The following is a 14,134-nucleotide window of genomic DNA, read 5'->3' as shown; positions in this document are numbered from 1 at the left end:
CGGCTGATGGAAATCTATCGAGCCGATCGCCGCGTTTCGGGAACGCCTGTAATCCACGCGCTCGCTCTCTCGCGCCGGTCGCGCCGCTCGATCCAAGGCTAGGAACCGCTTCATTCCTGCCGCGCGCAAAGATGCGCGTTTCTTTTTTCTTTTTTCCTTTTTTTTTTTTGTTCAAAGTATGCCATTACACTCGGTAATGTATAACATCAGGCCTGATAAGATATAAACGCGCCGCGGACCGGATCGTTATTGCTCGTAATAAGCCGCGACGCCGAGAATACGCGCCGCGTCGCGTCGCGTCGATCGCCTCGCAGGTCTCGGCGCGGCGCGGTACGTCACGGGACCGTCCGAACGGTATCGTGTTGCAATATCTTGTCTCGAGGCCTGGGCCTTTTTTCGTAACAAGATCACGGTGAATCTGCGAAAATGGTAGCCGCGGCGTAACGAGAAATTCGAAGTAGCCCGGCGAACGGTCCGGTGAACGATTGGAAAGCTCCGCGTGGCATCGCCCCGGCCAGAATTCGTTCTGCTTTTTTCTGATATTCGTAATTGGATTCCGCGAAAAACCCAGCCAATCTTACGCCTGGCCTGATTAAACCTTTACATTGTAGGCACACCTGCCACCTTAAACCGCGCGGGCCTACTGATTATTTGCATACAAGCGGTCCGCGTCGTTTACCAGGAACTTTCGAATTCGTCCACCTCGGTCTACCGAATCGTCGGCAGAAATTTTGCACCGATATACATGCCATTTTTCCGGGACAACTATCGGATAGTCTTAGATTCTCGTAGCAACGGATCTTTGACGATTCGTGGACTTCTTGCGATTATTTTTGTAACCGTTCAGCGGTCGATAAATCCTCGTAGAAATAGATTAATTCGAATGTGTCACGATGATATGAATCTAGTCGAAAAGAATTCATGAACCTGTAGAGAAAATTGTCTAAACCACGCTAAAAAGAAATAATTTGTCTCTATAGATCGACAAGATATATTTGGTATAGAAAAGCGTGTCAATTAATCGTTAGATCAATTTTTCCGGGACAACTATCGGATAGTTTTAGATTCTCGTAGCAACGGATCTTTGACGATTCGTGGACGTCTTGCGATTATTTTTGTAACCGTTCAGCGGTCGATAAATCCTCGTAGAAATAGATTAATTCGAATGTGTCACGATGATATGAATCTAGTCGAAAAGAATTCATGAACCTGTAGAGAAAATTGTCTAAACCACGCTAAAAAGAAATAATTTGTCTCTATAGATCGACAAGATATATTTGGTATAGAAAAGCGTGTCAATTAATCGTTAGATCAATTTTTCCGGGACAACTATCGGATAGTTTTAGATTCTCGTAGCAACGGATCTTTGACGATTCGTGGACGTCTTGCGATTATTTTTGTAACCGTTCAGCGGTCGATAAATCCTCGTAGAAATAGATTAATTCGAATATGTCACGATGATACGAATCTAATAGAAAATTGTCTAAACCACGCTAAAAAGAAATAATTTGTCACTACAGATCGACAAGATTTAGTTGGTACACGAAAGCGTGTTAATTGATCGTTAGATCGTGGATCTGTATGCAAAATAAAAATTGTCTTCTTCGATTGCGACGAACACGAACGAAATTTATGTTTCTTCTTCTCTTTGATAATTTCAGTGAGTTGAAAATAGCAGATGTCTTGGTCATAGATAAATTCTGTCAAAATTTGCATTGCTTTAGATTTCAAATACCTATTTTTGTCACAAAAGCATAATCATAGACAACATTGTATATCTGTCAATTAGATGCTAAAAAAAGAAGCTCAGAATGCTGATTTTTGCAAAAAAGTTATTCTTCGTAACAAAGTTCTTAAATTGTCTAAAGCTGCGAAGATCCAAGGAAAATTCCATTATTATATATAATTCCATTATCTCCATTTTAAGGTTTGCCTAGAAATGTTAGATCGGTTACTTCGTCGATATTTCGAGTCTTTTATATACTGAACTATTCAAAAGTTTAAGCGCATTTTATTCAAGGTTTATTTAAGGGACATCCGGTAGCTCCAGCGAAATGCGCAACGATCGTTCATTCTTGCTCGAAAAGCGGCACAGAGATTCGTATACGTTCGGGGTAGTTCCGAAACTAGCTTGGGCAAGGTTCGACAGTTTCGCCGCAATTATATCAGAATTATAGCTGTCATCGATTATCAGCTGATTACACGGTGATTACCGAGGCAATTATATCGATGAATAAGCGGCTGACACGCACGTGCGCGCACACGTTATTTTCACACTCGGGTGTCAAGCGGTACGAGCGACGGTGCGCATATGTTGCGAGCGGGGAGGAGGGTGGAACCAACCCTGCGACGGGGTGCACGCGCTGCCACGTTTACGGGCTCGGCCGTAAATTGGGCACGGTCTCGGGGCCCGAATCGGGGCGCTCATCGTCGCATCGATAAAAAGAGACAAACGCGAATGTAGTTTCGGAAAGCATGTACACGATAACTCCGAGGTATTTACGAGCGGGTTGAGAGAGCACGAGCTCGCCAGAAGTCGGCAGGTGCTCGTGGCAAAAGGTGGCGTCCCGAGACAGCCTTGAGAGAGCGTGCACGGGTCGTTGCTTTCGGCGAACGATGAGAAACAAAATTAGTCGCCTTTGCCGAACGAGCTCACGTAGTTATTCCGTTCGCGAGAAAGTTTTCGGACGCACCGCCGGGGATACAGCTTTGTTCTTTCCTCGTCGGCAGAAGGTAATTTGTCGAATGAGTGGCCGTGACGAGCGGCGAGCAGGTTTCCAGAATTTTTCACGGTGCCGTTTCACAGATTTTTGTACCTGGATAATTTATTACGCGCCTCTTAACATAATTTTGAACAGGTAAACGAAAACGGTCGACGAATTTTTATACAGTCGGGACCGCAAGACTTTTATAAGACATAATTGAGGTGAAGGAATATTATCGTGATTTATCGTCCGACCGACAGGTGTAAGGCGTAAGTGAGTCGCATAATACGGCGTGCCTCTTCCTTCTCTTATTTTATTTTTCTTTCTTTTTTCCTCGTTCCTTTCGTTCCCGCGACGCTGATAATCCGGGCGATTGATAAAAATTTTACAGCGACGCGACGTTAAAAGCGTTCAAATTTTGGCCCGGTGATCGTCCATAAACGTTAATATTTTATATTTCGTATTCGAGATACCGGGTAGGGGCGCGGGTAGTAAAAAGTTTTTGTGATTATTCCGGAATTATTCCGAAGCGCGTTTCGGGCTGTCCTCGAGAATGGAGGACGCCGTCTCGATCGTGTGGGCCCGGCTAAAAATCGAGCAATCGGTCGGTTCTTCGGGAGAGGACGAGAAGGGTCGTCGGCAGAGAACAATGGATCACGGTTGCACCTCGGTTCAAGGTCCGCGGTGCATTTAGATCGGTTTAGACCCGAATTCCCCTTTTCACACTCGATGAAGCTCCGGCGAACGGCGCAGGTGCGGTTTTTGCGGAACCGTGATTTCGCCGATTATTAAGAGGTTACAGGTATCGGCTAAAGTAATTATTTCTCGCTCCCCTGTCGTATCGGGCCACCTTCGACAATTAGAAAGAAAGGAGGAAGACACAGGCGTTTCTTGCGTCGCGCGTCGGCTTTATACGTGCCCCGAACTGGTTCCTTTTAAAAATTTATCGGGGCGCTCCTTTAAAGAGAGAACCCCGCGCGAACAAGAGGGGAGGATGTCCTTTTATTAAGGCGTGCTCTTCAACGCACATGTAACGACCCACGGGTTTTTGCAATCCCCGATGAGAATGGAATTTTAATGGGTTTTTCTGCAAGAATTAACGATCCGCCCTTTTTTCCCCAGAATTTACGCTTATGTTAATTGCCGGGCGTTCGAGAAATTGCAACATCGGCCGTCGTCGATCCGCGATCGGCGACGATTCGCACGCAACACGGCCGCGGGACTCGCTCCGTGGAATCATCGCCGACGGAGTTCAAGGACGATAGATCGGAGGAATCGAACCTCTAGCTTGACCGATTCGGAGCGAGGGATATTCTCGATGCCTCGATTACAGAAGGATAATCATTTTACAGCGATTACATTGGCGCAACGTGTTCGGACGAGATGGGCTCGGAGAGAGACACGATCCCCGCAGAAACTAGTTTGCCGAGGATATATCCATCGTGCACCGGGTCCGAATAAAAGTCCGACTTTGAAAATTTCGTATCGCCGGCCGTTCGAACAACGACGGGTTAACAACCGCGGCACAAGGTTGTAAGCAATTTTCAAAGTGGGCTAATCTCTACTAATGATCGAACCAAAAAACGGGCAAAAATGTATGGGCAAAGAGGGGCGGCCGGGATCGTAAATGCTTATCGCGGGACACGGGGTATAATTAAATCGTAACAAAATCCAGCGCAGTCCTTGGCGAAGGATCCTACTTTCGTATCAATACCGCGGACCGGTCGAGATTTCCTTTGAAATACTCTTGACGTCGTGTCTAATTTACGGCGTGATAGAGTCTCAAACGATCCAACTACGGTTTACGACTCGAACGATGCCTTGCTATTATTTCTCGGGAGTCGTAAATTTCCTTCCTGTTGCATTTCCCTTGCGCCGCGGATGTTGCTGCAATGACTGCACGCACCTCGAAAAAGTACCTGGCGGAGCACGTTTGCTAGGCACCCTATATGCATCGGCGGAGGTCGTTGACGGGTCCGCGGCGAGAAAAGGGTGTTGTATCGCGTGGTTCGCAGTGAACGACACCGATGCGATGCTTGCCGGCGAGCGTTCATGGGAAACGCGGTATCGTCGCTGGGAGTCGGCTGGAACGAGCGGCCGGGGATAAATCGAACCGTCGAGCCGAGCCGAGCCGAGCCGAGCCACGCACACACACACACACACACATTCGATCGTACTTATCAAAGTTGCTATTGAAATGTAAATTTTACAAGCGCGCGCATGTACGTGCGTACGTTTCGAAAAGAAACACACGATACCGACCAAGCGGGGAAACGGGAAGAATATTCGTCTCTCTTTTCTCTATTTTTCTTTTTACGAAAAAACCTGTCCGTTTGTTTTTGCGGGAAGAAACGAACAATAACATTCTAATTAAAAAGCACGCTTGAACAACGGTTAGCGAATAATTCGATTAAACAAAGTGACGCCGACAGAAATGAAAGAGCAACCCTTCGGTTCAGACGTCTCGCTCGGCCGCGGCTAGATGGAGCTACGATCCCCGGCTGGGTGTCCCGGGCTCGCAATCACCGCCGTGGAAAATCGGTGGTGCAGCCGGCGTTCCAGCCGCGGATCCATAGGGAAACTTCGCGAAGGCTCGAGGCACGAGAACGAGAACGAGAACGAGAACGAGCACGAGCGCGTCGAGCGGTAATACGGAGGGGGTTGCAAGCCGGTAGAGACGAGTGCACGCGCCCGTATCCGGAGGCGAACGAAGCGCGGCGCTCTCGGCCGGTAGGTGCGCTCGCACTTTGTACGCCGGTTGGTCGTGGAGTGGTGGGGAGGGGTGGTACGTGGCCACGTGACCGGGCCGGCCAATCGGTGCGGCGCATAGCCGGCGTCCGGCACATGGCGGCGCGCCGGCTGTAGCACCCGCAGTCGCAGTACGTCGCAGTCAGTCGCAGAGGTAACAGGAGCGAGAGGGTAGTTGCACGCGCCTGCCTTCGAAAGGAAAGATCGCGGTGAGGGAGAGACAGCGAGTGAGGGAGAAAGAGAGAGAGAGTGACAGAGAGAGAAAGACGGATAGAACGCGAGGCGAAGAGAGAAAGAAGGAACGAAAGAGAGAGCGCGGCGCCCCTTGCCTCCGTTTTCAGTGCTTCAGTCGCGCGACGACGCTCTCGGACGCTTTAGTCAGTCGGCCGGTGACGAGGCTCCCACAACGTGATACACGCGCCGTTACGTTACGTTAGGTTACGTCGTTCAGTCGAAGGCGAGAACGAGAGAGAGAGAGAGAGAGAGCGAACGAGAGACACACAGGATTGATACACGGAGGAAAAGACGAACGAACGAATTCTTATTCTATATATATATATACTTATATATGTATACAAGCATATAAATATATGTATATATATATACCAGTTAATCTACAGAAATACGCGAGGAAAGGAAAGCACGAGTATCGGCAGACGACGAGTTTGACGGTTGCTAGTCGCGCGTTCTCGAAACACGAATATCGTTTACGAACTGCTACGACCAGTGCGAATATCGAGAAGGCCATTTTCGTGGCTGGCATTACCACGCGGTGAAAGAAAGCGCGCGCGCGAGTGTGAGAGAACGATCGACGGGAAGAGGACGTGCGATCGTGGACGAGACACGAGATTACGAGCGGGTAGCCCACACGTTTCCAGTGTGCGAGCAACACTCACGCCGTGCGGCTGAGTATCGTGCGCCGCGCCGCACCGAGTAGGAGGGACCCCGGACGAAAAAAGGAGCAACACAGATAAAAAACGATCACCGGCGAGTCGACGATTTTATTTTTGTACGGTGCATCGTTGGTTTTTCTCTTTTCCCTGCTGCACGTTTCTCCACGGTAACGGCCACGGGTCTCGCGTGACAAACCACGCCACTCTAGTCCTTCGTCCTTAAATAATCGTGTCTGTGTGTGTGCGGTGTACAGCCCAGCGCGCGCCCTCGCGTGTGTGTTTTACATTGTTGTAGCCGATCGTTTCGAGAAAGCAGAGACTTTGTATTATCGTGGATATAAACGCCCTTCGATCGTACGAAAAAGCGACCGAAGGTAACACCGATCGACGACGCACGGATTGCAAAGAGATCCAGCTAAGCTACGGACCGGAGGAGAGATCCAGTGCGAGGATCGGTGAATTACCCGAGATATATACTGTGGTTAGGAATATCCTGTGCGAACACGAACGTCATACACACACACGTTATCATTGACATTGCCGGTGCGACAGATACGCGAGAACTTTGAATCGAACAGCATAATGCCGACCAGTTTGTTCAGCGAAATGGATCGCGGCGCCAATGGCGGTGCTGCCGCTTCCCTCGAGGACCAACGGGCCTTGCAATTGGCATTGGAATTATCTATGCTCGGTCTCGAGGGTACTACCGGATGCCCGGGCACCGGCACAGGAACCGGCACCGGAACAGCCAACGACCCGGACCCTCTGCAAACGACACCGGCTGGCGTTTTCGAGGAGGCACGTTCGAAGAAGAGCCAGAACATGACCGAGTGCGTGCCGGTGCCTAGCAGCGAGCACGTGGCGGAGATCGTCGGCCGACAAGGTAAGCGCAAACATAACCTCTGTCGCGAGTGTTTCGCGATGGCGGAACGTTACGGATATCGGGGCCGCCATACACGTTCGTTCTCGTCGTCGGTTTTCCTCCCAGAGTCGCATGTTTTAACCCTTTACGGTTCACTGGTACACGCTCTCCGTGCCGGCGAAGCGTTATAATGTTATATAAAAATAACTTCGTGGATGGACCCTGGTGACAGTGGCGTAGCCCCGTGTTTTTTTAACACGGTATGCATTGTACTCTGCGAGACACGAAGTATGCCGCTTTATACTTCTCTTACTCTGTGAATCATTTATAATTAGAAAATATTGTTTATGCGCTCGTTATAAATCGTGGCTTGTAAAAGGTTGACGCAGGACGAACGTGGATGCGTGATATTTCGTTGACTCGGGATAAACGGTGACGGGTGGCCCGATTTTCGATTTGGATGAAACTTTGCAGATTCGTGAAACAGTGAAAATTGTAAATATGTATCTTGTTTTTAGTCGCGCGGTAACTTGAGAGAAATACAAAAAAATCGACTTCACTCCAAATTGAGTTGTTTTTCAATGCTAATGTTAACTCTCTGGTTACATCAACCACAAGAAAAAATAATTTCATTTCGTACACCGCGCGATATTCGCGTCGAAGTATACAAATTCAGTTGTCTAGTATATAATGTTTGCAGTACGCACTTTGTTGTAAACCGATTTTAGCTATTTATTTCCCAGTCAGCGAAACAATGTATATTTTAATTTCATTATGTAAACGCATAGCTTTCGGTAATGGTACTCGGCGGGAGCACTTTGATACCATCCGCGATCATTTGCCGCAACTTCGATGTAACCGCAGATATTGTAACTCTACGATGCAACAAAATTTCATCCAAATCCTTCTTTCATAGATCGATTTAGTCGGCAATTAACAGTGTCTGCGTAGAGCATTGGGTGCACGAAAACTTGAATTAAACGATTTTATTCGTATGTTTAATGGAAAGTGTTCTCGAAGCTAGATCAGGGAAACAGGATGTGGTGAAATTCCTTATTTAGCTACAGGATAGATTCGACACGGTGATTATCACAATCGGCAATACATAGTCAGTGTTTGTCAATAAAGTAACTACTACCGAACGATCTATCGCATAGTATGTTACCTTACGATCTCGATCGATCGCTATCGAAAGTGCGGCGTTCGTTACCGATCTCGAAACTATTGGGTTGGCAACTAAGTAATGGCCGATTTGTTCAATGATATAACAAATTTTTTTTACTTGGAACGAAGTTTGATCTGTAATGTATTTTCCATTTTGTTCGATGACCTTTTGCCGTCTCTCTGACAACTTGAAAATTCCACGCTCGTAGAAAGTCTGATCCTCTTCGGCTAAAAACTGAGTTAAGTGAGATTTTACAGCGTCGTCATCGTTAAAAGTTTTACCACGAAGGGAGTTGTCCAGGGATCGAAATAAGTGGTAATCCGATGGCGCGAGATCAGGGCTATATGGTGGGTGTAACATCGATTCCCAACCAATATCCATGAATTTTTGCCGAGTGGACAAAGACGTGTGCGGCCTGGCATTGTCCTGCTGGAAAATGACACCTTTACGATTGACCAATTCTGGTCGCTTTTCCTTGACCGCTGCATTCAATTTATCCAGTTGCTAACATTCACGGATAATAAAAAATAACATAATAATAATAATAATTTTATAATATAACATTTACGGATATCATAGAAATGAGAGTGAGAGACATCTATAACTGAAATCGGCAATTACTTAGTTGCCAACCCAATACATTGAAATTCGCGTTTCAACTTTTCTCTTTAGTACATTTCGTTCGTCCAGAACAAACATTCGCTGAAAAGAACGTATCTCCCGTTATCGCACTCGTTATTGAAGCAATAATTGAAAAAATTGGCGCTCCGTATGCACCGACGCAACGCGTGAGAGAGCCATCCTTCAAAATCAATAACAATTTATCGTTGGATAAATTTAAAAATCGAAAAGTAAACTCGAAATCATGACTCGATAAATCATGATTGTATAGAGCTTAGTTGATCGACACGAATCGTTCGGCCGCGCATCAACAACGATATTCGTTGTGCACTTTCGCAGATACTGCCGATGCGAGTGTCGAATGTTACTTCCGAGTGAGATCACGGTGGCCGCAAATCGTGTTCGGATTTATTCGGATTTATTCGGATTTACTTAGAGCAATTCTACGATTTTTTTATCATTATAAAACAAGCCCTTTTATCATCGAACATCCAACAATTTCAGTTCCTATTAGCGACAACGTGCTTTTTCATACTTAGCCCCCAATTTTAGAAGATGCGCTACAAAGGAGTAAATCGACCATTTGTTTTTTAACACACGCAATTTTTCTCATTCTGTATATCCTGTGAAATTACCTATAAACGATCCAGTGGGCGTGACCATGATTTTAAAATACACTTCACCGGAAGGGAAAACCAGCAAATTTGTATTCCGTGCTATTCGTAGAAGAATGGTATTATTTAAATTCGATACTGGAGGCAGGTGCACCGAAGATGCACGCTAATGATACGGTCCATTGGGCGGGTGAATCTCAGGTATACCGTGGCAGTTGATTCACAAAAGAAAAAAAGAACAGTTTCCGGAAAAACCCGACGAATTCCAATTCTCCTCTTAAGCAGAAGCAGCATTTCGTTTTTCTTTTATTCGAGCAACGAAGCAAACGAGCTACGCAACAAATACAAATTTCCTTTCATCCGTTACGAAAGGATTCAGGAAAAATAAATTTCAGTCATGGTAACCACGAACGATGGTCCGGGGAGTCAACCCTTTGCACTCGAGTGGCGACTCTGAGGCACCACCAAAAAGTTGTTAATTCACGTCCTAAAATCATTTTTATATTATCAAAGTTTAGATCTCAAAAATTGTTAAAAGTTTAACCGTTGTACGAGTCGTCGCGAGACTCGATTTCGTATGCACGAAATGCGCTTTGTCATATAAAACTACTGTAAATCGGAAGAATTATTTTAGTTATACGGTTAAAATGGCTCCGAGAGCGCAAATGGTTAAAGAATCCTCCAATTCCACTAAAATATCCCCAAAGATCCGTATCGGGAGGGGCGCGGACTTCGGTCGCCGCGTTTACGTAAGTCGAAGTCGCGGCGAGTACTTTATTTTGCATTCCTCGTTACCCGGAATCTGCTCGCCGCGTATAGCACCAGCCGACAGACAGTTCATTGGCACGGGCGTGAGCGTGCACGCTGCGAGGAGCCGCGGTATCAAGTAATGGTGCAATTAAAACCAATCTAACTTCGAAAAGCAAATTTGTTTGGTGAGCCCCGGTGAATCGTCGTGCAGTGAACCCTGTTGTAGGTCGCGGCCGTTCATCGACTACCTTGACGACGACGCCTATCATCTTCCGTAGTATCGGGAAACAGTGTAGGAGGGGGACGGGGAAACCGAGGTCCGTTCAAACGTCGGGATTTTCGCAAAGTCTGCGCATAAATCGGCGCGGTCTCGTAAATAAAGCGGATCCGCGTTCCCCGAAACGGCGAAATCGGCCTCTCGCGGTTCTTTCATCCGCGCCGGCCGACCTCGCGTCTTCTTTTCTCTCGACGACACCGTTTCCAGGAAAGGTGTCAGGAATAGCCGCGGTCCTGTACTCGGTCGGGACACAACGGGCCGATGTTTCGAACGACGCGCCCGCTAATGGGTCCCATCATGGCGGCCGCAAAGGCGTTTCGCGAAACTGCGAAAGCTAAGGAGACGGTTTATCGGCTCGCGCGGCCGAATCGAAACGACCGCGATTCCGCGTGATTTCGCTGCGAACGTTTCCCGCGGTTCACCTACGCCGGCCACGGTAATTGTTATTATCTGGCAGTGTTGCGATTAAACGATGTTTACGGCGGCCGACGGGCCCGCTCGAGGGCGCGGAAACCTCGAGGACCGTTAAACTTCGGACATTTCAAACAAAACGCACGGCTGAAAGTTTTACGAGCCCCGGCCTTCCTTCCGAATGTCAAAGCACGGCGCCGAACGCAAACAAAGTCGACAGACATCTCCCCGTGACGCGGACGATGCAACCCCGCTCTGCTGCTTCCGATACTTCGCGACGCGAGTAGCTCGTTGGCATCCTTGCCGTTGAACTAAAAAATAACAGTCGCCGTGCTGGGAACATTTTGTGGGGTCGGGTTTAAGAACGGTTTGGCGAACGTGTTAGGTTGGAAATTATGAAACGGGCGTTGAATGATGTAAATCGCGTTTTGTTTCTATTTGATTTCGGAGAAAAATTAAAACAAAAATGGGACACGAACACGAAACAAATTTTACGAAATGAGTAAGAAGAATACCTTTAAAATTTAATAAATAAAAATATCGAGCGCACATTACGATGAACACAGTCGCAGCTGAACACAGACTAAGGAAAAACGTTCGTTTCATAGTTTACAATCTAATATTTGCCCGTTTCGAATTCTGATCGTTCGCGGACCTGCGTCGAGATTGCGTCGCTTTCAATTTGATTTCAGGATACAGTATTTGTTTCTTTAATTGACGCTCGGATTGTCCACAAAAATGGACAATTTTGGAAAAGGAGATTCGATTGTGCGAGCCTTGCGGCTCGTTTTTTATGGCTATCGATTGTCAACAACTATAAAAACGAGTTGCAAGGCTCGAATAATCGTATCTCCTCTTCCCAAATTGTCCATTTTTGTCTACAAACCGAAGGACAATTGGGGAGAATTTACCGTAGTTAGCTCTTGTATTTTGTAAAAGATGCGGAACATTTTTATTTTGCAACAAAATCTGCAATCTACTTATATTACTCGAATTGCTATCACTATAGAAGCATTAATGTATCGACTACGGACCACACAGTGGTTGTCAACAACTATAAAAACGAGTTGCAAGGCTCGAATAATCCATTAAAATAAATTAAAATAATAAATAATTAAATAAATTAATTGTCCATTTTTGTGGACAATCTGTGCGTCAATTAGGGAGACATTACTGTACATGGACTGCGCCGATGCGTAATGTCGTAACTAGACTGCGGTTTTTATGCATTTGCGAGGAAAATGAAGGGGCCACATTTAAAATGGATTAAAAGAAGAGAATATCGACACGCTAATTTTAATTAGTCTAAAAATTAAAATTATTGGAGATAGGAAGCATTTTTAAACGACTTTCGTTTTGTTTTTAACCGATGCATCAAATTTCGATTTTGGATAAAGATCCGTCTAATTGTATAACTTGTTACTAGATTGCACATCTTGTTGCAGTCTGGACATTGTCTGCGTTAATTGCTAGACGCAGGCGCTAGATATATAGGTATTTATTTATTGTCTTAATTGACTCATTTCTTCTTCGACTCGTTTACGATTTTATTTCTCTCTACATATGGAACAACTTAAATAATTTTATTTATATACAGCAATAAAATCGTAAATCTCCGCTCTGTAAATCTAGAGTTAATAGTTTTAGATAAATAGAAAGTAGTAAAACAATATTTGAACTCATTTACCGTCTTTCATTCGATATCTTAAATTGTGTACAATTGATAATTGTATTACCACGTCGGTAATAACTATCGTCTTCGCGCGGAACCAGATTTTGATGCATTACCCGACGAAACGCGAGTTTTAGACAATCGAGAACGATAAAAACGTGTAAAGATCGCGGATGCACTTACACGCTGCATTACATTTCAACTCTAAACGCCGCGATAAAAATACCGTAAAGTTGATTTAATTTACAACAATATCAATGCTGTCTAGTTTCGAACTGGTCCTCGAAGATTTCCGACGAAGCAGCGAAATCCAACGCCGTGTACCAAATGCAACTCGATTGCAGCCGCCTCTTGGGAAAATATTATCGACTCACCGGTAAAAGACGAGATCGCCGCGAGAAGCGAATCTTTCGTTCGCGAGCAAAAACTGTCGCCTCTATTAAGAAATTCGAAACTCGCAGTCCGTGGGACGCGACCCGACTTGTTCCGTGACGTGTTTTGAAATTAAGAAAAGCTGAGCGGCCGCGCCGTGGCGCCACGTGGCTTGCCATTTAAATCTTGCCGTCTGTCAGAGATCGTGCACCGCGATAAATAATCTCGTAACTCCGATCGCGGCGATCAATACCGAGCCCCGCGGCCTCCGTTACATCTACCTCCGCGAGGTCCGAGAGCTTTTACCGATTAATCTTGGAGATAGCACAAAGAACTCTTTTTTCCCGGAGCCTGTGTTCCCAATCGCCTCGTTTAACAAACACTTTTCGATTTCTCCGGCGACCACGGGCGCCGCGGCTCGACGCTCGACACCGATGGGATTTCAATTTTTTTTCTCTCTCGACGCACATATATTTTCCACGGATATTCGAACGGAATATGGAGCGCGTGTAAATATACGCGGAAGGGACGCCTATCGATAGCACGTGCCGTCGATCGATCATCTACGCCTCGTTCCTGGCCACACCGGCGCATCTGTCGTCCCGTGCAAGTGCGCGCGCGCGCGCGCAATTCTACCACGCGAGATACAATTTTGCAAACGCGGAATTGGACGCGCGCCAAACCGTGCTCGCTGTTCGGCCCTATCGAGCGCGAGCTCTCTCTCTCTCTCTCTCTCTCTCTCTCTCTCTCTCTCTCCGTCGAATTAGAAATCCATAAAAAAAGAAAAAATAATCCGTGGATTCCTCTCCTTATCCGGATCGACGTTGAATAATTTTTACCGTCGTTAAACCGTTATCGGACACCGTTAATTAATAATGTACTCGTTAACTACGTAATTGGAAAATAACGATTCGGATGATATAGCCTGCGTTTTAATGGAGTTCAATGGCTCGGCCGGTATATTACGCCGATATCATTTTCCACGAGAAGCCCGTTGCTTGGTCCCCGGTATCTGGTCGATAACGTTTTATTATATCTGAATAG

The 14,134-nt window shown here is 46.3% G+C and overlaps 1 protein-coding gene across 1 annotated transcript in view; it reads left to right on the top strand.

Moving 5' to 3' along the window:
* Positions 1–5,571: 5,571 nt before the first annotated feature.
* Positions 5,572–14,134, top strand: part of LOC117223081 (RNA-binding protein MEX3B) — a 129,712-nt gene continuing 121,149 nt past the window's right edge. The window contains exon 1 of the mRNA XM_033475210.2: positions 5,572–7,229. Within this exon, the coding sequence (XP_033331101.1) occupies positions 6,929–7,229 (301 nt within the window). The 5' untranslated portion in view covers positions 5,572–6,928. The remainder of the gene's footprint in view (positions 7,230–14,134) is intronic.

Source organism: Megalopta genalis, chromosome 4 (assembly GCF_051020955.1).
Source record: "Megalopta genalis isolate 19385.01 chromosome 4, iyMegGena1_principal, whole genome shotgun sequence".
Lineage (NCBI taxonomy): Eukaryota > Metazoa > Arthropoda > Insecta > Hymenoptera > Halictidae > Megalopta > Megalopta genalis.
The sequence above is the reverse complement of the archived record's forward strand: the minus strand, read 5'-3'. Positions and strand labels throughout refer to the sequence as shown.